Source organism: Sebastes fasciatus, chromosome 1, assembly GCF_043250625.1.
Source record: "Sebastes fasciatus isolate fSebFas1 chromosome 1, fSebFas1.pri, whole genome shotgun sequence".
NCBI classification, from domain to species: domain Eukaryota; kingdom Metazoa; phylum Chordata; class Actinopteri; order Perciformes; family Sebastidae; genus Sebastes; species Sebastes fasciatus.
Window position 1 is genome coordinate 45917943 of NC_133795.1, and position 25597 is coordinate 45943539.

The following is a 25597-nucleotide window of genomic DNA, read 5'->3' on the forward strand; positions in this document are numbered from 1 at the left end:
AAAACATCTTCAAAACTATTACTTTAACATTTCATTAATTGCAAAAATACATATTCATAAATTAGGCTTTTTTAATGTTTTTTGCATGTGTATTGATTCTGTTTAAACACGGTATTTTTGCACATTTGCTGATAAAGATCACGCTACGATCATCAGTGTTTCCCTATATTCATTATGAGTGCCGCTGCTAAAAGTTCACATGATATTTCCGGTTACAAACAGACTTGGTAGTGAAAAGTATTATACTACGGTATTTGTAGAATTACATTCCAGTGGTGGATGCGTAGGTTTGTTTGTGACTCATGTGATCCAAACATTTCCAATAACTCCAGTGCGTTGTAAAGTCCAAAAGTCAACATTTTATGACAAAAGATAGATGAAATTGAGATGAAATCTTTTTACCTAACAAAATGTTCTGCTTCAATCCATATTTGTTGGCGTTTAGCCTTTCAAAAACAACCTTTTTACTGTGGTCAAAAAAAAGTTTGCTGTCCCGCTTGCCGCACACAAAAGGGAGGCACGCACTGACGAGTTATATTCACTAAAGATTCTGATGAATCACTTTATTCAAATTGAGGATTTATTTCGAGGATTTTTTTTGAGGGGGATAAAGACATAAAATACAATAGACGATGATATTCAAAGCTTCATTTGAAAACCTCATTAGAAGCTCCAAATGTTAAAAAAAATTACATTTGGTCCAGCCCTTACAGAAACTGAAATATTGGGTATAAACAGATATGACACTGTGCAGCAGCAGCAATGTTCTCATTGCAGGCAATATAAATATAACCTTGAGACAGACAGACAGAGAGAGAGAGAGAGAAGACTAAGAGCAGTCACAGCTGAGTTGAGAAAGACTGTCGAGTGCAGGGATAAAATAAATATCACAACGCAATCTGTCACATGCAGCAGAGACATAGCAAGAGAGGTCAGTATTAATGTGTGTGTGCTTGCCCTGCAGGCTGAACATGTTTGAGCCAAAAACTGGGTCCTGATGGTTGGAGAGTAGGAGGGTCCAGAGGAGGACAGGGGTGAGGAGATTGGTGCGGGCGCTCAGGGAGCCAGCGATCGTTTGAATCCTGAAATACCAGCGTGGAGAGGAAAATGTGTCTGGTCTCAGGCGAGCCGAGGGAAGCCAAAAATAAATAAGTGTGGCAGCTTGTGAAGGAAAGAAGGGCAAACATCAACAGAGAGGGACAGATGACGGGGGGATTATCACGATACGAAGGAGAGAAGTGTTTTAATGAAGGAATCACACCAGGATTAATAGAGAGAAAATACAAAATGAGTGCTGCAACTAACGCCTGCATTATCCATTCATTCGACAATTATCTTTCAAAAATAGTTTTGTAGTCAAAGGTGACATCACAGTCCACAACTCAAATATATTCAGTTCCAGCGCAGTCGCACAGCAGTTCGTGAAATAGTCATGAAATTTAATGTATTGACTTTTTTTTTTCGTGATGGTCAAAAAAACACCAGACTCTCGCCAGGAGACTGGTGTTCGTGTCCCGTGTGAAACCACAAGTAAAAGTTGATTTATTTGTCATGTAACTTCCGTACTTAAGTTACAGCACCTCCAGAGTTATTTTAACCCGAACCACCGTCTTTTCCTAAAGCTAACTAAGTACTTTGTTACCTAAGCCTAACCAAGTCGATATTTTACTAAACCAGCTAAGTAGTTTTATTTTGAAAAGACTGGAATGGAAATTGACACATGCATCACGTGTTGCAGGACATTTGTAGGAAAACGCACGAAAATTACGTTGTTGAAAGTCGTGCTGAGTGTCACGAAAAAAAAGGGAAATCAAACAGTTTAAATTTCATGACTATTTCACAAACTGCTGTGAGACTGTTTTCAGCACACTGTGAGACTAAATGACAACAGAGAAGCTATGAATCCTCATATTTGAGCAGCTGTAACCAGCAAATGTTTGACATGTTTTGCTCGATAAATGACAGTTAATTGATTGTATTGATTGATTGTTTTTAAAACTAAAGCACAGAGTGAATGATAATATAGTTTTTACTGCATCAAAAAAGAAAATGAGCAAACAAAAGCCAACTGATGAGAGAGAAACACTAATGACTTCTTTTCTCTCTGAACTTGTTTTGGTCAACAAAACTACATCCATGCTATCTGCTGTGTGAAGCTGTACTGAGGCACAGCGGTGCTTTGAGCAAAATGTTATGCATCTTAGTTTGGCGTGTTAACATGTTAACATTTGCTCACTGAGGCTGATGGTAATATCATTAGTTTTGCAGGTATACAGTCATGAATTAAAACTGAACTCCGGAGATTCTACAGGTGTTGGGGAGTTCTACGGCATGTGTTAAAAGTAGTATAAAGCCTTTAGTGTCTCCAGAAGGAGCTGTGTGAAGTTCAGTGGGGAACCTCCGGTCTGAAAAGTGAAGCCAGTGAGGAAGTGCCCTTAAACTTCTATTCTATCTTATAGCCCGCAGGGGGCGACTCCTCTGGTTGCAAAAAGCAGTCTGATTGTATAGACGCCTATAAGAAAATGAGTCTACTTCTCACTTGATTTATTACCTCAGTAAACTTTGTAAACATGAGTTTATGGTCTCAATCACTAGTTTAAAGTCTTCTTCAATACAGCATGATGTTCATTTAGTAAATTATGGTCCCATTTAGAGTCAGATAGGGGATGCTTTAGGGCGGGGTTACCTTGTGATTGACAGGTCGCTGCCACAGTGTTGTCCAATCTGGGAGTTGTCCGTGTTTTCATCTTACAACTTTAACCCTTTCACAGTGTGTTTTCACTTCATCAAAGTCATTGTAACCTTTTTGGTCGCAGGAAATTGTCTTATTCAGCGTTCAGTTGTACTTAACTCCGCCCTCTCGTGTCACTTCTGGTTGCAAAGAACCAACATGGCGACGGCCAAAAACCAAGATGGCTACGGCCAAAATGCTGAACTCGAGGCTTCAAAACAGCAGTCCACAAACCAGTGGGTGACGTCATGGTGATCACGTCCACTTCTTATACAGTCTATGGTGAAGTCTGATAACTGTCCCCAAGTGATGTCACTTGAGTCAGCATCGGTCGGGTCTGAAGACTACAAGTTTGAAAAGTTAAAAAAATGTGGAGGTGTGGAGTTAGAGAGAAGTGATCAGACCTCTGTAGCCCGCTGCTCATCTCTGCTGCTGGCTACAGGCTCCAGGATACATTAGCTGCCACTAGCACAACACACCATAATCTACCACACAGCACTCAGATGGAGAGGTGCATTGTAGACCCCAGGTTTAGACAAGGAAGAAGTATGCATGGAATAGAAACAAGACGATATCACTGGTTCTGCTGCATCGATTCATTGTTGGTCTTATATATCTTAAGGCAAGATATCCCAAGCAAAAACATTGTTCTTCGTACACTGGTCAATTTTGAGATTTTGGGCTATGTTGATTCCATAACATGTCTTCTTTCCGACCCTCAAAAAGAAAACATCCCAAATACACATTTAAGTGTTTATTTTACTACTTTGTCTATTTGTGTCTGTAGATTTCTCTTAAATTCACCAAAGTTAGCATTAAATAACTCCTCATTTGCATGTTTAAACATAACATTTTAGAAAACTTGAAATACAAAAACAAATTGTCTTAATGTAAGTAATCAACCGGGGAAGTTTGATGGTGATATCTATTAGTTAAAGGTCCCATATCATGCTCATTTTCAGGTTCATACTTGTATTTTGTGTTTCTACTAGAACATGTTTACATGCTGTAATGTTAAAAAAAACAATTTTATTTTCCTCATACTGTCTGCCTGAATATGCCTGTATTCACCCTCTGCCTGAAATGCTCAGTTTTATTGCATTTAAACGGAATTGCAACAGAATTGCGTTGCCTGGCAACAGTTTGGGTCAGCTGATGTTATTCACATACACTGCAACCAGAAATAAACTGGGACACATTTAGAATTTTTACGTTTAAAACCGTGTAATGATCTTAATATTTTATATTTGTGACATCACAAATGGACAGAAATCCTAACGGCTTGTTTCAAACACACAATTCCCGAATACGGGCTGTGTGTATTTCTCTGTATATTAATTGCGCTTTATAAATTTCACAGTATTTATATAGCACTTAAACCTGCTTTATAATATAAAAGACATGAAAATCTTACTTTTTACAATAGGGACCTTTAACATTATGTACCCTATTCACCTGTAGTGTCTTGTATCGAATTTTACAATACTTATCTTTAAAGGCCGTTTTCTCAAAATGTGTTTTTTCTCAGACTCTGAGCCAGAAATCTCCACTTCAGCATCCACCAAACTTTCCACTTTCATTTCTATCTATATCCTGAAGGATTCATAGCCTGAGTTATACAACATTTTATTCCTAAAAATATGGTGAAAATCGATTTTTTTATGGCTGTTGACAGCATTTTCTGATTTATAGAGTGATAAAAAGAGATATCCAAAATCCCCTCAGTATAAATCTTTGACTCGACATATGTCAAAAACATGAAACAAGAATTTTGAACCTGGCTTTATCCGATGTGCATATTCATATGCATGAAAATCAGCACAAATTTGATAAGATAACGCCTCATTTGCATATTTAAACATCCAATTTCAGAAAACTTGGAATACAAAAAATAATTGGCTTAATGTGAGTAATCAACTGGAGAAATTTCATGGTGATATCTGTTGGTTATTTTTTTTTTACCCCTCGGGTTGTTCCTCCTTAAAATTGACCCGATGGTTGCACTAGATGAAAAGTCAAAGGATCACCAATGTTATAACAATTCATCCTGAGGGAATCATTAATGTCTGAACAACATTTCATCACAATCCATCCAATAATTGCTTAGATATTTCTGTTTGGACAACAGTGGAGGACTGACCGCTAACATGGAAAACAACCTAGAGTCCGAGTGAAAGAGAGACGTGAACTTCAGGCGCAACACTGAAGGTAAAATTGAGGATTAATGGCGGCACTGAAGGCTGCAGAGAGGAGAGTAGAGCTCCGGACTCTTCCAGGCGAGTGGATAAAGGCAGTGTGTGTGTGTGTAGAAGTGTAATGGACTGTGTGTGTTTGGAAGTTGTGCATTGTGGAGGCTGAGATATGAGTCAGGAAGGTTTTATGTGTCTGCACAAAAAAAAAATAATCAGTGTGCGAGTCAAACTGTATGTTCTGCTGCGCGCTGTCCGGCTGCAGCCGTCACATTCAGTGCTGAGTGGGCAGAAACCAGTTGAAGGTTGGTCATATAAAAGGAAAATATTACCGACACTTTACCGATACTACCTACTGACCAGGAAACACATTTCCCACTGCTGCATCAAACGCATGAAGTTTCCACTATTTAACCTCCCACATACAATTCAAAACGTCTAATTAAATGTCTTTCATTTTAGGGCTGCCTTCTGAATGGTGATGGTTTGAATTATCCAATAAAGACCTGAGGCTGGAAGAGTTTTTCACTGTGTTAATTGTGTTAATACGAATGTTTCCCGGACAACTTCCGGTACATTAAATCCACTTTGTTGGTGGTGTGATTGGATCTGCTTCATTAGCTCTGAGCTTACATGATATTCAAACATCAGCTAGAGTCAAACATGTATGACTCCAACAACAACACAATGTCTTTACATCGGGGCTGTCAGAGTTAATGCCATAATAACCTGTTAACGCAAATGCCTTTTAATGCCGCTCATTTCTTTAACGCATTAACGTAACTTGTGATTCTTAGGTTGTAGCGGCTCAGTTTTAAAGCTAGAGTGAAGATACTACCATGTCATAGTGCAGCTTGCAAGGAAGGAGGCCAAACTTACACATATTCTGGCGAGGATAAACTGGCATGACCATTTTCAAAGGGGTCCCTTGACCTCTGACCACCAGATCAGTGAATTAGAATGGGTTATATGGGTACCCACCCATATAACCCACATGCCCACAGACATGCCCACTTTATGATAATCACATGCAGTTTGAGACAGATAAAAAAAATGTGTGATTAATTTGCATTAAATCTGAAAGAAAACTGTCCAGCTGCTGAAGACATGAAGATATTTTCTAACAGATGGCAGAACATTTGTAAAAGATGACATCTTCCACAGAAAAAGCTAATGAAGTACAGACTGTATCCCCTCTGCTGACTCTACATCTGCCATGTTTGTTTTTATTGGATACAGACAACCTCACCATCTGATTGGATTATTCCAGATCAGGATGACAGCAATCAAACCGGCATCCAGAAACACTACTTGTTGGACTAATAAAAAAACAAAACAGTCTGAGCACGGATACTAACAGAGATATTTTCTGCTCATTTACTCTTCTGTTGAGCACCGGGGTGTCGTAGTGGAACGTGGAGCCCATGCAGGACAAACACTGAGTTGCTATAGTAGTTACATGGTGGTAGCTGATGCCATGTGTGTACCGCCACTAAACTCATGTCTCATCTGTTAGTACAGAATCTATATGTGTTGTGCCGCTGTGCTATATTCTGTGTTGGTCTGTTGTCCGATTTTTTGTTTGTGAAAAAGTATTTCCAAAGCAGCGTATAACTTTGAAACGGTCATTATATCCTGACAGTAATGCATGTGACAGGTAATCTGAAAAAAATAACGTGCCTCTGTGTCCTCCGGTGTCCTTCCAGTACTGCTAATGGCATCTGCAAGATTTCACAGACCGGAGGAAAACAAACAATCAGAGCCGAGCTGGAGCCTTGCCGTCTATGAGAGCCGGCTGTCAATCACTCGCAAACTCCGATCAAACGGTCAAACTAGGCAGCGCTGATCAAATATGAATCAATATTCTGTTACTGTAATGCCCATTTCTCTCCTCAAATGTTTTCAGAATCATCTCGTAGTACACGGTTTATTCGTAAAATGAGAAAGTTTGTGATCAGGCTGTCATTTTGAGATAAATTGGAAAATACCAAGCACCGCCCACCAGCCGGAGCAAACTCTCTCATTAGTATTAAAGCAATAGTTTCAAAGCATGAATGAAGTCTTTTTGGTGACTTTCTACCTTCTGCAGACATGCAGTAGAGTTGTGATGCCCCCATCAAACAGTTGTGACAATTGCACTTACAGTTTACAGAGAAAGTTAAGACTTTCCAAAAATTAGCCCAAGTGATCGAGAAAAAGTGCAATTCGGGGATGTGTGAAGAAAAGATACGAGAAAGAAAAGAATGAAAAACAAATTCCTGTAATCCGTAACATAAAAGCATTTTTAAATGGCAGATTTATTTCCTCCTTTGTCTCTTATATCTTTTCCTCTAAAGCTTTACTGAGAATCCGTCATCCTGTTAGTTTGTTGTTTCTCAGCATAACAGCAAGCCCGTAGACGTGTTGGATGTTGAAAGTAAATACAGACAGGCAGACAGACAGACAGACAGATAGACGTTTTGCATTCGGTCAGAGCAAGTGACGTAGCATATCGAGCAACCGTTATCGAAAGTTACATGGTATGAAAGTTACATGATATAATAAGGAGCATAACAAGCAAACATGTCCACTAAGGGTGGGAGGGTCAAACAAACACAGGACTTCCACCCAGGAGACTGCTGTTTGTTTGTAAATGTTGACACTACGCTATGTACGCTCCGTTACATTGCATTACGCTGCCTTACGTTACGCTGACGTTACATTACGCAGAAGAGGCAACAGGACCGTCCCCTGCGGTGCTCCTGTGTTGCTCATCAACCTGTCAGACATGCAGTTCAGCAGCTTATCAGTTTGTTGCCGCTGACAGCAGCAGCCGCGGAGGAGACGGATATCAGACTTTACTGTTGAGCCGTCTGGATTTGCCATGGACTAGATTTAATTCTTGCCCCAAATCACCCAAACTGAGTGACACTGGCACCGAATGTTACAGTTATACAAAACTGACTGTTGAGTTGTTTTTTCTTTACCCTGACTTTGACACAGCCAGAGACACATTTGATTGCCCTATACCATATGTTTTTGGGGTTAATGTACAAAACAACAGTATGCATATACATTTATAAGATGTTTTCAATCAAAAATAATTAATCATTTCTTGGACAGTAAGAACATGTCAAAGATTTGGGCTCTATTGAGTCAGGAGAATGCAGTTTTTGCTTGTGTACTGAGGGATGTTACAGAAACATTATTAACATGATTATTTTATTCGTTTATTTTAAATCTGATTGGGTGGATTTCTTCAATATGAACCCATTCAGAATGTTTCTCTAACTCTGGAAAGATACATTGCAAACACAAATATTGAACTTGAAAGACGGAAGTTTATTGTAGCTGAGAGTTGGTAAAAAGTGTGCACTTAATTATCATCAAGATAATAACTATTCTGATTGTCTTGTTTTGAGGTGCTGCAGGGATGACGTATTTTTGAAGGCCAACCAGAAAGTTAGCATCGCCCTGGTTCCCTCAACAAAAAGCCAAATGGGAAATTTTCCATTGGGTTTTGGATTGCTGCAGAAAATAAGCTCTCTGGCAAACAAAGATTTATGATGCATTGTTGTTCAGCAAGATAATCGTCACAAATAAACACCACTTTTTGAAGCGAGAATGCAATCGCCAAAAGTAAAAAGCTAACGTTAGGCTATGAACGCGAGTATACACTACGAGGCTGTAAAGGCAGACGAGTCGGCGTGATGACATTTAGTAGTCTCATTTAGCCACTTGTTAGTGGCACAGATTAGATTTGCTTCTCATACTTTCTCATACCAACTCTGAGCCGGGACATTCTGGTTTCTAGTTTCTCAGTCCTCTGACACACTTTAAAGTTTTACTTACTGACATTTGTTATAATGTCTGAAACAGTTTTAGTTAGTGTATATGTGACTGAATTTTCTTGTTGTGATGTTGTTCATACGTATTCAGTTCTCAGGTCTCTCTCGTAAACGAGCTCTTGATCTCAATAAGACTTCCTGATTAAATGAATCTCGACTAACTCACTAACAAATTAACCTCTTAAGCCGGACGGATCCAATACCGGGTCAAAACGGGTCGTACCCTGTTGCGTAGTTACAAAAAAGTTGCGATGGATGATGATCTATTTATAGAACATATGCATGCCTTACTGTTTTGAAAAGCTGAGGTCTCAAGCTTTCAGAATCTGTAAACAAACTGTATGTTGTCCAAACTATGTTTTATTGTGAAGTATTTTAACAATAAAGTCGTACAGAAATAAACTTCATAAATATAATGACAAGTTGTGATCAAAAGATCCGAGATAATTTCCTCATAATTCTACAATATCATGCTTGGTATCGTTGGAAACTAGAAATTCTGAGCTATCCAACGGACCTTAAAATTATTTTTTACTCAGGTCTCTCTTGTAAACAAGCTCTTGATCTCAATAAGACTTCCTGATTAAATGAATCTTGACTAACTCATTAACAAATTAAAGTACCTGCAGCTACTCAGAACAGAAGCCATATTGACTCTTACAGCTATGTTTCTTGTCAAATCTGTGATTTGCAGCACCACCAGCCAGTTGTCTGAAGTATTTCTTTAGTCGAATAACTAATTGAGCTTTGTGCTTTGATCAAAAGCAACGTTCTTCACTGAGACTAAAGGAACAGTTCAACATTAAGTGAAATCCTCTTCTCCTCTGTCTCTCTTAATAAATATTGGTATCGATTGGGGGGACGTTAAAACGGCTAATTGTCATTTTGAAATGTTTATTGTTTTAATGACAAATGAAAATGTTTTATTTTTGAGAAGAATCATAAATATCTAAAAGACAAAAGACTGGATTAATTAAAAAAGTGAATTTATCACTTTAAGATAAACTGGTGTGAATTTGGAATTAATTACCAAAGTTTCTTTAAGACTAGGGCTGTCAATCGATTAAAATATTTCATCGTGATTAATCATATGATTGGCCATAGTTAATCGTGATTAATCGCATATTGATCACACATTTTTTATCTGTTCTAAATGTACCTTAAAGAGAGATTTGTCAAGTATTTAAAGCTGCAGTAGTCAGTATATTTTGGGCATCATTGGGCAAGAATTCCATGATAACCTTTCAGCATATTGTAATTCAAGTGTTCTGAGAGAAAACTAGACTTCTGCTCCTCCTCATGGCTCTGTTTTCAGGCTTTAGAACATCTAGCCTGTGACGGGAGACTTTGACCAATCACAGGTCACTTTATTGAGAGAGTGTTCCTATTGGCTGTGCTCCGGTCATGTGATCGAAACTTGGCGTTCCTTCACCAGATTTCACAATGGCGGTGGCATCACAAACGTTCTCATTTTACAGCTATACCGTGTACTACGAGATGATTCTGAAATCATCTGAGGAGAGAAATAGGCATTAACATAACATAATATTACTACTCTTACATACTCTTTCTGCTTGTATTCCTCCGGTCTGTGAAATCTTGCAGATGCCGTTAGAAGCACCGGAGGACAGCGGAGGACACAGAGGAACATGATTTTTTTCAGGTTACCTGTTTCATGTACTACTGTCACGATATAGCGACCGTTTTATAAAAATAACTTTTTTTAACCATATTTGCTCCAATCTCACCTACTTCAGCTTTAATACTCTTATCAACATGGGAGTGGGCAAATATGCTGCTTTATTTATGTAAATGTATGTATATATTTATTATTGTAAATCAATGAAAAACACAAAACAATGACAGATATTGTCCAGAAACCCTCACAGGTACTGCATTTAGCATAGAAAATATGCTCCAATCATAACATGGCAAACTGCAGCCCAACAGGCAACAACAGCTGTCAGTGTGTCAGTGTGCTGACTTGACTACGACTTGCCCCAATCTGCATGTGATTATCATAAAGTGGGCATGTCTGTAAAGGGGAGACTCGTGGGTACCCATAGAACCCATTCACATATCTGGAGGTCAGAGGTCAAGGGACCCCTTTGGAAATGGACATGACATCTTAAGTTTGGAGCGGTATTCAGCCTTCTTCGCAACAAGCTAGTATGACATGTTTGGTACCTGAATCCGGAAGATCGATATCGCAAGTTGTGTTAATGCGTTAAAAAAATGTGTGTTATGTTAATGTAAAATTAAATGTAAATGTAAATTAGTGCTGTGCGTTATTTTTGCGTTAACTTTGACAGCCCTAGTTTAGACACATCGAGAAAGGGTGTTTTAGAGTGAACTCCATCTCACACACACACACACACACACACACACACACACACACACACACACTGACTACAGTACAGTGTAATAATGAAAGGTCATGCAGAGCGGCTCACTTCCTCTCATGCCTCTCGCTTTTGGACATAAAGAAAATTAGATTTTTCTTAGAAGAGGAATAGCTTCAGATCTCAGGACTCCACATGTCCCACAGATAAAACACTGCTCGTCAGTACTCTGCACCATGTAAATGGTGAAAATGGAAATTACAACATATTTTAATCAATGGGTGATTTATATTTGGGAACTCAGCTCTTGGTTAAGATCATAGTTTGATTTAATACAGAAAGATTTGACGTGTTTATTAACATTTAACTGAAACAAATATCTTTCACTGATCTTACCCAAAGAGTTTGTGTTGCCTAGACTGGAGTAGGATGTGTCCTCCTGTCTCTGGATTCAAAGTCCTGAAGAACCCCTGTGTGCTACATCAATGTATCTCTGTACATAACCCAGGCAGAGATTACGTTTGGCACCACAATTTAATTGGTAAAACAATTATGTAATATACACTGCTCAAAAAAGTGAAGGGAACACTTAATCATCACAGTCTAACACCGTCATCAGTTAAACTTCAGGGATATCTATCTGTCCATTTAGGAAGCACAAGTGATTGTGAATCACTTTCAGCTGCTTTGGTGCAAATGATTTTGTTGCCTAAACCTAAAGAAGTTGTAGTTTGGTTGCCTAAACATAAAGAAATAGTCGTTTTGTTGCCTAAACCTAAAGAAGTTGTAGTTTGGTTGCCTAAACATAAAGAAGTAGTTGTTTTGTTGCATAAACCTAAAGAAGTTGTAGTTTGTTTGCCTAAAGCTAAAGAAGCCTTTTTGTTTGTGTTGAAAATGTAACGTCTCATGTACTTTTACATCGTAGTAGGTCCCTATTGACCCACATCTATGGTATTTATAGTGAATGATAACGCCTACTTAATGGCCTGACGACAGTCGAATCAGGGAGGGTTCATTATCCTGAATGAAAGTTGAACATTTAGGGTGACTGAAGTGTTAATCTGATACTGGTGACAAGAGATTTTCTAGGATGATTTCTTATGTTTATACCGTGTACAACAAGAGAAAAAAATATTCAATGAAACACATCTTTAAAATTACGCTCAACCGACATAACAGGCTGCGAGACAAATCCTTCTTCTTTAACTGAAAACAGTCTCGATAACAGCATTTCCTTTCTCAAGTGTTTTATTAAACACATTTACTTTCCTTGTGGATAATAAATGCTGAATCAGCTTACTTGTCCAATGCCTTACACTGTGTCCCAAGACGTGTTAAATAAAAATTGTATTTGTGTCAGAAATTCTGAGTCTTGCGTGTGCTGTGTTGACTTGAGATGTGCAGAAGGATTTATTAGGTCCTATACGTTGCCTATGAAGTTGCCAGAATGACTCGACATGTTAGAGAGTGAAGAACGTGTCTGACAGAGTCCACAGTGAGACATTGAGAGACTAAATGGAGGCAGTTAACAGACGCAGCAGCAGAAGGCGTTCTTTCGCTGACCTCACAGTTCAAAACCTGTTTCCGTGCGTCATGTTGTGATTGGGAGCTGAAAGCTGCTCTGAACAAGAGGTGAAGATAAGAGCTGACGCTTCACTAATGGACTGCAGTCTGTGGTCGAGAGGTCACGCTGCAGGCCAACACACGGACTGGCATATAAACTGTTTTCAGACATGGAATATAACACGGGTGGCTTCATCTATCTCCAACAATAAACATAATCCCAGATTTCTCTTCGACGCCGTACAGCCGTCTGTTAGCTGCTCGCCCTTTATAGGTTGTGACCTTTTAGCATATTTCTGCAGAGAAATGGATGAGATTAGATTAGACACCAGATTAGTTCCTCGTCTCGCTAGCCACAGATTCTGAGGAGTCTTCTCCAAGTAGAGGGAAGGGTAACACGTCATTTTACAGGTCCGCAAATGTCATGGTAATTACGTGATAATTAGCAAGTAGCATATGTGAAATTTCTTTGGAATTATTGCCAATTTACCCCAATATTTAACTCAAAATTGATCGAAAATTACGTTATTATAAAGATTATTTAATAATCTTATGCTAAAATAGCATATAATGGTTAAAATAGGGCCCTTAGGCTTGAGAAGCGGCTAATAGAACACACTAATCAGGTACAAATCTCACCGTTGTGACTTATTGTCTACACAAATGTAACCTGGTAGCTGATGTCATGATTCAGGGAGTTTTTTAAGACATTTCAAAGAAGGTATTTGCTAATAATTATCTATTTACCAGCAGACATGGTGATAAAGCCTATCAATTAACTTTGTACTCTTTTCCTGGAAATGTATTAAAGGTCCCATATTGTAAAAAGTGAGATTTTCATGTCTTTTATATTATAAAGTAGGTTGAAGTGCTATATAAATACTGTTAAACTATCAAAACGCTCAATATACGGAGAAACACACACAGCCAGTATTCAGAAATTGTGCGTTTGAAACAAGCCGTTAGGATTTCAGTCCATTTGTGATGTCACGAATCTACAATATTTAGACCATTACACGGTTTTAAACATAAACATTCTAAATGTGTCCCAGTTTATTTCCTGTTACAGTGTTTGTAAATAACATCAGCTGACAGGAAGTAAACATGGACCAAAACTGTTGCCTAGCAATGCAATTCCGTTGAAATGCACTAAAACGGAGCGTTTCAGACAGAGGGTAAATACAGGTATATTCAGGCAGACAGTACGAGGAAAATAAAACTTTTTTTAACATTACAGCATGTAAACATGTTCTAGTAGAAACACAAAATATACGTATGAACCTGAAAATTTGGATGATATGGGACCTTTAAATAAATTACCAGCTATAGGGAAATAGCGGAATATAATTATTAAAATAATGTTTATAATAAAGTCATTTTCGATACATTTTGAGGTAAATATTGGGGTAATTTGGCAGTAATTGCAAAATAATTTCAAATAGGTTACTTGCAAATCATTACCTACTTACCATGCAATTTGCAGACATGCCCACAGCTGTTGTTGCCTGTTGGGCTGCAGTTTGCAATATGTTATGATTTGAGAATATTTTTTTATGCTAACTGCAGTACCTGTGAGGGTTTCTGGACAATATCTGTCATTGTTTTGTGTTGTTAACTGATTTACAATAATAAATATATACATATGTTTGTCCACTCCCATGTTGATAAGAGTATTACATATTTTACAAATCTCCCTTTAAGGTACATTTAGAACAGATAAAAAATGTGCGATAAATTTGCGATGAATCAGGACAGCCCTATATATTATACATTCATTGAACACGCAGCCCGAACCAGAGCAGCTCTCAGCTGTAAAGCTCAGCAGATTTAACAGAAAGGTCATCAGACACCAGCTCGCTGCTGCTCTACAACACAAACCACACACATGCACACACTCGTGTCTCCTCCTGTTTCTCTGTTCATTCTCTCTTTCTCCTGCCTCGCTTCCATTTAGAGGAAAATCATTAGAGCTCTACCGCCGTGGATCTGGTTGCCCTGACATCCCGAGCTGTTGTCTTGGCAAACATAAGCAGACGAGAGAGCGTCGTCCTTGGTGTGTTGATGAATTTCTGAACCTGTGGAGTGTTGTCTATGGAAACATTCAGAGAAAAGAGCGTTCAGACACCCGGCAGCTTTTCAAACAGTCTAATGATTAAATTCAACAACAAACCGGCAGCTGAAGGCGGCATCGGGAATCACAAACTGTACCGGGACCAGCCCCGGTCCCGTCCCTCTGTCTTTTACACAAGATGTTCTCTGACTTCCAGATATAAAAATGAACACTGACACTCCCTGTGGACATTTCTTGTAAACAAACAAAAGTTATGTTATCTAATGGTGTGTAAGCTTGAGCTCTAACAATAATGCTGAGTGCATTTCCTTCCTCATCAGCCCGTTCACACGAAAATTTGTATAATCGCCACAATAACATGGAAGGCATTTAGCGTGCAATAAGTACGCCTTTCTTAATTTCCGTGTGTCTTTTGTATGCCATGTATCCTGTACTGACTACAATATAAACGCATCCGCAAATAAATGCTACGGTAAGAGTTAGTGACGTAGTTTAACAAGCAAGAAAGACCACTGATGGTGGGGGGGTCCAACAAACACAGGACTTTAACCAGGAGACCGGTGTTGACCAGTGTTTTTGTTTCGTAAGTTACGCTAGTGACGTTTGCCACATGTCTTTTGTTGACGTTTGGACGTGTTTTCCGTAGTTGTTTGCGTATTTGACTTAGTTTACTTATTTCAAGCCTAACGTTTTCCCTTACCCTAACTAAGTGGTTTTCTTACCTGAACCCAAGTTAGTGGTTTTCTTGCCTAAACTTCGTATGTTTGCGAGGCGTACAAATGACACGCGAAAAGGCTAAAATGCGTAATCATGACAGGGGGAATGTCCGTGTAATGTCGTGGTATTTATACGCCTTCCCGTGAGACATTTTTACTTCTGCAGATATTCTGTATCGTAGCAACCAGACGCAACCAAAGAGTCTCAGTTGAAAAAAATGCTGCGCTTTGTTGCCCTTCTGTGTTCTGCGTTTAACGATAAACAAGTATTTAAATTGTTTTAAAACTGTCATCTTTGTCATTTAAAAAGCAACAATATACCTCATGGTGCCTTCAAAGGAAACTCGTGAGCTTGTGTTTACAACATGTGAAGTCATGTACATGATATGCTTGGTGTTCAAGTGGTTAAGTTGTTAGAACACCGCTGCTAAGCAACGGCAACATTAACGATGCTGTCGGCGTCTAAAAGCCACAGAGGATAACAATTTAACAAGCTAGCAAGCGGGTAACATAATGCAGTAAATGGAAAGGCATAATGACACAGGAGAAAAATGAGGCCGTTGGGTACATCAACATTTTCCTCAGACATATCATGCAATTACGAAAAAAAACAATATACGACTTAATTTACAATATATTAAATAAAACTCATGCACCGAAAAATGAACTTCCATGGCCTCCACCATTTCTGACAACGGCAACAAACACGGCACAACTCGTGAACTCAGAGCTTTCAGAAACTTTCAGCTTGAAAGCTTGGGAATACAAGCGGGGGGGGGGGCTTGTTCATATGGACTCATCTTCTGAACACAGTAAACACCTCCCCATTTGAAGGCACCATAATAATAGCCTAACAATAAAGCTTATTTATAAAGCACAAAAATCAGGATGAATGAAGTAATTTGCAAAAAAAAAAAAAAAAAGAAATAATATCACATATCGCGCTGTTGAGCCGATCATTGTGACAGCGGGAGACATGCCTTCGCTGGGACAGCCCTAGGCGTAACTTTATGTGTATCACTTCATCAAAGTGATGCCTGATTGGAAAAACACTGCAGGTCAGTGTGCAGCTATCTCTGGTTTGAACTTTGTCTATTCTTCACAGCGTTGTGTGAAAGAGTTCTTTATTCCACTGTTCTATAAACCGCTACATAGAAACACACACAACAATTGTTTAATTTTCTGTGGCAAAGGTGAGCGATATTTATTGACTGTATGTTACACTCTTTAAGTTAGTAGGCTTAAGACTTCCGTCTTTGATAATGCTTATAGTTAGGGCTGGCCCAAGTCTGGCTCAGGCTGCCTTGGACCAGCCCCTAGTTCTGCTGCTATAGGCCTAGACTGCCGGGGACTTCCTATGACACACTGAGCTCCTCTCTCCTTTCTCCTTCTGTATATATTCATGTCCCATTCATATATGTTAACTCGATTTCTTCCCCGTAGTCTTTGTACTTTCTCGTCTCGCAGGTATCCATGGATCGGTGTTATACCTGCTGCCGCGTCTGCTGCCTGCTTGACACCCACTGCTTCCATCATTATTATCAGCCTTTTTATTATTATTAGTATTAGTTATATTTCTATTATTATTACAGCTATTAATTCCGATAGTTGTATTATCACTATTTTACATCCACTGCTATTGATTTTTGTTATTAGTCCTACTTGTATTAGTTCTTACAGCTGCTGTGCTATTATTGTGGTTGCTGTGCATCTCCTCTCTCTCTCTCTCTCTCTCTCTCTCTCTCGTTGGGTCTCTAAACTATGGTGTACGGTCTAAGACCTGCTCTATATAAAAAGCGTCTCGAGATAACTTCTGTTATGATTTGACGCTATATAAAAATAAATTGAATTGAATTGAATTGAATTTAAGAGCACAGTCATCTTCCAGAATGTAATCAGACTTCTATCTTTACTGTTTATTAAACCCAGAGAAGATAGAGTGAAGAACATGTTTAGTTTAACCTCCCCAGCCTGTCTGCAGGGAGAAATGACTGCTGCCTCACGGCTACAGTAGATACCATTTGTTAGTCAGAGTGAGTGGACTTGAGAATACTTTCCAATCATGTGCAGAAACCCGACATTAGAGAGAAAGTGATTTCCTACTTCGAGCCAAGTGAGAGCAGAGAGCAGAGAACCATTAGTGGCTTTGTGGAAATCTACCTCAGGCTCTGGCCTCACTGACTATCTGACTGTTTCCTCTGCTCTCTCTCATCCCTTCTCCACATCGACAGCTTCTCCTCAACCTGAACACAAGCTGCTGTCTACCACAGGAACTCTAACAATACTGTTAAAGATGTTTGATCTACCGGAAGCATGACGTAGCAAAAAAAGAGGTTTGTGCAACTTTCTTTCCCCCCTCTATCTCCTCCCTCGCTCCTTCTCTTTTTTTCCTCCTCCTTCACTTATCAATAATAAATCCTTTCTCCGGTCAGTCTCTCTGTGGTGGAGTCTAAAGGGCAGAGGAAAGGATCACGTTTCCACTGCGGAGGAGGAAATGCTTTTCTCTTGACCAGTTTCACCCTCAAGGGCAACAGGATCAGTTTGTACAAACTCATGCAACACTTTATAATAACCATAATTTATGATTGGTAAATTGATAGTTAATTCAACTTAGTTAAGTTATTTTACTGTTAACAAAAACAAAATGATAACAATATTTACTAAGTATTATTAATGCTATAATTTATGTTATTTAATTGATTTTATTTGAACAATTTATTGTTGAACACATTATAAAATGTTATACATATATATATATATATATGTATATAAAAAAAACAAGTATTTGTTAATGATAAATATATTATGTGTAAACTTTGAAGAAATGGTTTGTAAAACATATATAAACATTATATAGATAGATATTTGTAACACTTTGTTAATGGTTAATAACTGGTTTGTAAACTGTACATAAACATCATTTGGATGGTTATTATAAAGTTGCAACTGATGATTATAATACCTTGTGAAATGGTTAATAAATACTTTGTAAAGCATCTATAAACATTATTTAGATAGTTAATACTTTGTCAATGGTTAATAAATGGTTTCTGGTCCATCTATCTATGTAATGTTTATAGATGTTTTACAAACGATTTATTAAAGGTTTACAAATCATTGTGTAATCACTAACAAATACTTAATATAGTATATAATACCACTAATTTGTGAGGGAAATGTCTTTAATTTTTGGGTTACTGGAAAAAAAAGTAATAAATAAGTCCTGACAATGATGAAATATTTGACTTCAGGATCTCTGACATGCTGAAAATCACAATCATCATGAAATATTTCACTGTATTCATTTAGATATTTTCCAAAGTAAAAGTTTCCCACGGTCTAGTTTTAAATCAAATGTATCGTGACAGTACTGAATCGGGAGGTGAATCGTCCCAGCACTAGAACGTTCTTCTTCTTTTACTGAAAAATCAGCGGTGTTATTTCAGACACCAGAAACTCCAAAATAAGTGCAGAGCTTGTTAGTCATCATGACTAATGAGGAAGTTGGTTAAAAGATGTCACACATCATCTGATGATGATGTTTTATGTTTGCTTGGTGAACAGTTCAAACACGGAACGAACACAACACAAGGGTTAACTCCCCCCATGTCTCTAGTTATTGCTCTCCACAATATCAGTTTCTCTGAGTCACCTCAGTACTCAGCCCTGAAGCTCCTTCGTGATAAGATGATGTGCTGGGGATTTTTATTTACTTTTGCCTCCAAACTGACTAACTGGCAATCTCAACCTCAATAACAGAACCTGAAACACCAGCTATTATATTTCTGCCAGGACATCAAAACACAGCCTGCGTCTGCTGCTGCAGTAAACACATTTCAGGATACAACAAACAGAGTAATGAGGCACCGCTGCTGCATGAGAGTCACAACACAGGACAACAGTGGAGCGGGACTCAGTGATGGAGGGTGTGCTGGTGTTTGTACTCACAGCTGTGCTGGCCGCAGCCTGTTTGGATTCTTCGGTGAGAAACGTCAACATCAGCTCCACCTTCTGTTTCTCCTCCTCGCTGATGTAGTCGGTGTCTGTTGGTGGGGAAACACACAGACACATGCCTGTTAATATAAAGCAGTGCATCTCCAAGTCAACATGCTCTGTCAGTAGTTTTCATGTGATTATTTCTTAGCAGGTATTGGACCTGTTTTTGAGGACTGGATGGGTGGAGCCAATCAGGGTCACTTCCCCACGTTACAAACACTCATCTGCTAAAAGCAGCTCCAACACAATCACTACATGTTCTCTACGTTAAATCTGGTCCTCTCTCAAGGTTCCATGGTGGAGAGGAGGTTGTGTTGCTCTGGCTCTATCTATCTGGCGTGGAGAGGAGGTTGTGTTGCTGGGGCTCTGGCTATCTGGCATGGAGAGGAGGTCGTGTTGCTTTGGCTCTATCTATCTGGCGTAGAGAGGAGGTCGTGTTGCTCTAGCTCTATCTATCTGGCATGGGGAGGAGGTCGTGTTGCTCTGGCTCTACCTGTTTTGGCGTGGAGAGGAGGTTGTGTTGCTTTGGCTCTATCTGTTTGGCGTCTAGAGGAGGTTGTGTTGCTCTGGCTCTATCTGTTTGGCGTCGACAGGAGGTTGTGTTGCTCGGGCTCTATCTATCTGGCGTGGAGAGGAGGTTGTGTTGCTCTGGCTCTACCTATCTGGCCTGGAGTGGAGGTAGTGTTGCTCTCGCTCTATCTGTTTGGCGACGTCTGGAAGCTGCTTGACATCCTCCTGGATCCACCTTCTCACATATATTCACATTATATGTGTTATTCTTTGTCATATGGATTGTCTATGTTGCATTTTCATTATGTTGTTACTCTGTACACACGATATCTATTGCACGTCTGTCCATTCTGGAAGGGGGATCCCTCCTCTGTTGCTCTTCCTGAGGTTTCTTCCACTTTTTCTTTTCTTCCTGTTAAAAGTTTTTTTTTTGGTTAAGTTTTTCCTTATCCGATGAGAGGGTCGTACTGTAAAGGACAGAGGGTGTCGTATCCTGTACAGATTGTAAAGCCCCCTGAGGCTAATTTGTGATTTGTGATTTTGGGCTATACAAATAAAATTGATTTGACTAGCTCGGAATCCACTAAACCAGCCTGAAAATGAAGAGTATCTGAAATGATTGCATGAGAGTGTATGGAGCACAGCTGTATGGAGGGCTACAGGAAGGAGTTCTAAAACCCGGAAATGAGTTAGCATTTTAGCACTTCCGGTTCCCTCGTCTGGAAGTCAATGGGTTATTTGAATGGGTCTTTAGTTAGATGCCCGATTTAAGGTCTGTGGTTAACACAAACTTAAGAGATTTTAACATTTTGTTCTACGACATAAAATACATCAATAAATATCCCACTCGGGAATTTTGAAGCCTTTACGTGTCTTAAAAAAGGCGGTTTCTAACAAGTGGCTAAATGAGACTACTAAACGTCATCACGCTGACTCATCCTCATTTACAGCCTCGTTGTGTTTATACTCGTGCTCATGCGACCGTGAAGTAGTTCCTTTATAGCCTAACGTTAGCTTTTACTTCTGGCGACTGCATTCACACTTCAAAAATCATAAAGTGGTGTTCATTCGTGAAGATTATCTTGCTGAACAACACTTGTAAATATCATAAACGTGTGTTTGCCACAGAGCTGATTTTCTGTAATAATCCAAAACCTAATGGAACAATCCCATTGGTTGTTAGTGGAAGGAACCAGGGCGATGCTAACTTCCTGGTTGGCCTATAAAAATACATCATCCCTGGAGCACTCTATCGCTGTCGGACGCTGATCAGAGCTGACCGCTGCTACGCTGTGATTGGCCAGTCTGCGTTATTGTTGTTGTTTATTGTATTATTTCTATTCTCATTATGGGTCTTTTTTAATTACCTGGTTGGTTTATTAGCCACAGTCTCTGCACTGTGAGTTAACAAATATGTCTGTATGAATTTCTAAAATGTCTTTTTGGGGGGAAAATGGTATTCTGTAATAAAGATGTCATTACAAATAATCCTAAAAGACACTCCATACTGTGTGAGCTGATATGCATATTAAGTCCATTTTTACTTTCCAAATAAAACTCCAATAAACATGACTAAACCAATAAAACAGGCAGGTGTGATCCGTATCGGACAAACTGATCTGAACTGATGTGTGTGCTGCTGCGATCGTTCCTTGGTAAAATAATCTGAGGGCTGATACAGGATCAGTGTAAGACACAGAGTCTGCAAATGATGACATCTGGGAAACACTCCAAGATCCTGTTTCATCTGAAGCACCAAATATAAACCACAAAGACAGGAGGTGAAAAAAAAGTATGTCCCTGCTCTCCAATTACACAAAACAACGCAAATAATCCAAATATCGTTATTTATTTCAGTAAAATATCTGATTGTGTTCAGAACAGCATCACTGTAGTATGAGAGCATTTCCTACAGCTGCAATCAAACTGGAGAGCACAGAACAACCACTTAGTCTTTGTCCCACCACATTTCAATAGATATGCTAACCTCAAGCTGGTATGAGGACAGGAAGTGGAATGACCAGGATAAAGAGCCCACTTTGAGCCCTCAATGGGCGAAGCAGGAACAGAGGACGTGGAGGGGTCATGGCCTGTTTCCCACTGAGCTCAGTGATGTAGTCACAAGGACCCACTCAACCTCTCTGATTGAAGGCAGGGAGCTGGAACAACTGTCTTTTCCTCCAGCGCCATCATCAGCTCAACATTTTAATGTGTCCAACACTTTGGTTTCTGACCAAATACCTGCAGAACTAATGACATTCTGATCAGCCTCAGCTGTGTTTACTGATAATTAGCTAATGTTAGCATGCTAAAAGGCTAAACTTAGATGGTGAATATGGTTTTGGGAGAAATTAACCAACCTTATTGTTTCTTCTTATTCGTTACACTGTTTTCATGACATATGTCATTCCTTTAAACTAGGGCTGTCAATCGATTGAATATTTAATCGTGATTAATCGCATGATTGTCCATAGTTAGTCGCAATTGATTGCAAATTAAAAAAAGATTGTCAAGTCATTTTTCAAGTATTTAATACTCTTATCAACATGGGAGTGGGCAAATATTCTTGCTTTATGCAAATATATGTATATATTTATTATTGTAAATCAATTAACAACACAAAACAATGACAGATATTGTCCAGAAACCCTCACAGGTACTGCATTTAGTATAAAACAATATGCTCAGATCATAACATGGCAAACTGCAGCCCAACAGGCAACAACAGCTGTCAGTGTGTCAGTGTGCTGACTTGACTATGACTTGCCCCAAACTGCATGTGATTATCATAAAGTGGGTATGTCTGTAAAGGGGAGACTCGTGGGTACCCAGAGAACCCAATAACATTCACATATCTGGAGTTCAGAGGTCAAGGGACCCCTTTGACAATGGACGTGACAGTTTTTCCTCGCCAACATTTAGCGCAAGTTTGGAGCGTTATTTAACCTCCTTCATTTCAAGCTAGTATGACATAGTTGGTACCGATGGATTCATCAGGTTTACTAGTTTCATATGATACCAGTATCTTCACTCTATCTTTAAAACGGAGCCGCTATCGTGTTAACTTTGACAGCCCTAGAAAATATTGTACCTTTTACTCCAGTACATTTCTTTCATATAGGTGTAGTTAATGGTTGTACATAAAGAGACACAAAATGTTTATAAAATACAACACATTGGGCCTCATTTAAGAACACTTTTAGAATCAAATAGTTCTGCACTTTGCCACATGCCAACGTTTTAATGCATGAAATTGAAAAAAGAATTAGCTGTACTTATAATTAAAGATGTTTAAGAGAAAAAAGCCAGCGAAACTTACATGATGGTCTTCACTCTAGCTTTAAAACTGAGCCGCTACAACCTCCGAAAGATCGTTAAAGAAATTAGTGGCGTTAAAACAAATTTGCGTTAAAGCGTTATTATGGCGTTAACTTTGACAGACCTAATATAGATGTTTTAATATTAGGGATGCACCGATACCACTTTTTTTCAGAGCGAGTACAAGTACATGGTCAAAGTGAAGCTAATTCTAACTACCTTATATACTATATTATATTGTATGAAAAACAAATTATATGGAAATTGTATATTGAAAAATTGTATACAAGTACAGTACTTGAGTCAATGTACTTTCATCATACTGGTCACATTTTTGCACACTACTGTATATTGAAGTTTTATACATCAGAGAGTCAGTCTCTAAAGCTGCACAAGTGTGATGAAGACGGTTTGATAAAGAGAGGCGGTGAGCACCATGTGACACAGACTGTGTGCATGATGTCAGCCGTCCAGTGAAGCACACAGCTGCTCATCCTCTCAACTAACTATAGGCCTGTTTATCCCCACCAATTATCTCACACATGATGCAACGCTCCTGCAATGAATCCTGGGGCATCCCATCCCTTCTCTAATCATCGTCTGATGTGTTTTCCACTCTTTGTCGTTGGGCAGTAGTCTTCCATGTTCCTGATTGTAGAATCCTGTTTTTACTTATGGGATGGATTAAATGCTTCAAATGCATGAAGTTACGCCCTAAAGACCTTCCTAAAAACTATTTAGAGGGCTGGGAAATCGGTTAGTTAAGGAACTGCGCATTTCAAAAGCAAATTATTACATTCAAGTCTGGCGCACCGCTGCATGCGACGCACTAATCGGTTAACGGTTAATAATCGGTTAACGAGGGTCAGTAATCGGATAGAAAAACAACTTAATTATTATCCTTAATGGCTACACTGCAAACAGGAGTTGCCAGTAGATCATTCAGCGTACTTTTGATGGAAAGAGTTTGACTACACGTAAACAAATATAGTGTGATGGGGTTTCTTTACTTTTAGTCGTCTTTTTTCTTTTATTCTTAATTCAGTCCTCTTGTGACTTTTTTCTTAATGCTCTCAGATCAGATAGCAACATTTGGTCATGATGAATGATATTTACCATCACTCTCTTTTCATGTGTTCATCAGTGATAATTCACTAGGAGGTGAATAGAAACACGCTGTCAGAGCTTTTGTTCTTCTGTTACAGTCTTCCTCCTCTCTTTCTCTCCACATTCACCCTCTCACTTGATGGCTTTCGATTTGCCTTTCCATTTTCTCCCCTTATAAGCCCCCCATCCCTCCTGCAATCAGACAGATCTTCTTTCAGTGTGGGAGTGGTAGCACCCCGGGCTGGGCTGTAATATTGGCTTGTTGGACAGCTGCCATGTTGATCTGCAGTGAGAGGTTACAATCGCTACACATGATATTCGGAGGATTACTGTGGGGGAGACAAAAACAGACAGAGGGAGACGCGTACGTGGATAAAACCAGACTAAACGGAGGGAAATAAGTACCGCTACACTGTAAACTGAAAGCATTCGTAGCAAGAAACACATAATAAAAGACTGAAAAGAAGAATGGACAGAGAGAGTCTCTCTTCTCTTAAAGCCAGGAAAAGCCTTTCTGAATTTACAGAAATCTTCTTCTTGGTATTTGCCAATGACTGAGAGCTATTAAGCAAAAGCAGAATCAGAGAACATTACTGAGAAGTGAGGACAAAGTCAATCTGGAGAATAAAATACACTTTAAACAAATGGTGGCTTAACAAAATGCAAGCAGGTGTACATATACTGTAACTGCTTTAAAGATTACCGAGCGAGTTGGACCGCCGGTATTGTTTGTGTTCATTCGCGCAAGGCGTGCCGGAGAGGAAGACGAGCTCTTCTCCGTAGATACCAACACTTCACTTTGAAAGAAAATTTGAAAGATCTGACCATATTTCTATTTTGATAAAATTTACATGCCCAACCTCAACGATGGACGGCGGACGCAGAAAACAAACTAAAAGCGCTGCTGTGAGTCAAAAGACAGGATTTTATCAAACGTAGTAAAAGAAACCTACTTTCTGAATAGAAGTGTGAGGAGCTCAGAGGGCAGCCGTTTGCAGTGATGGATCAGAGCTCTACATACATATTTCCCTGTGGAGGGCTCAAAGCCAGCAGGCAGGTAACAACACTCAACAAAGCCTTCGTTTTATCAGACCGACACCCGCTCAGCAGTGTGTTAATGTGCCCTGCGCTCTGTCTGCAGTATCAACTATTTCATGTTTTCAATCTCAAGAAGGGAATTTATTGAGGATAATTTCACTTCACTGCAGTCTCTCTGAATACTCAGAG

At 39.1% G+C, this 25597-nt stretch overlaps 1 protein-coding gene across 5 annotated transcripts in view; it reads right to left on the reverse strand.

Moving 5' to 3' along the window:
* rnf123 (ring finger protein 123) overlaps nucleotides 1-25597 on the reverse strand; it is a 279783-nt gene that overhangs the window by 25453 nt on the left and 228733 nt on the right. For all 5 annotated transcript variants that reach the window (XM_074649864.1, XM_074649888.1, XM_074649882.1 and 2 more), the window contains one exon: nucleotides 19388-19482. In XM_074649864.1, coding sequence (XP_074505965.1) covers nucleotides 19388-19482 — 95 coding nt within the window. The remainder of the gene's footprint in view (nucleotides 1-19387; nucleotides 19483-25597) is intronic.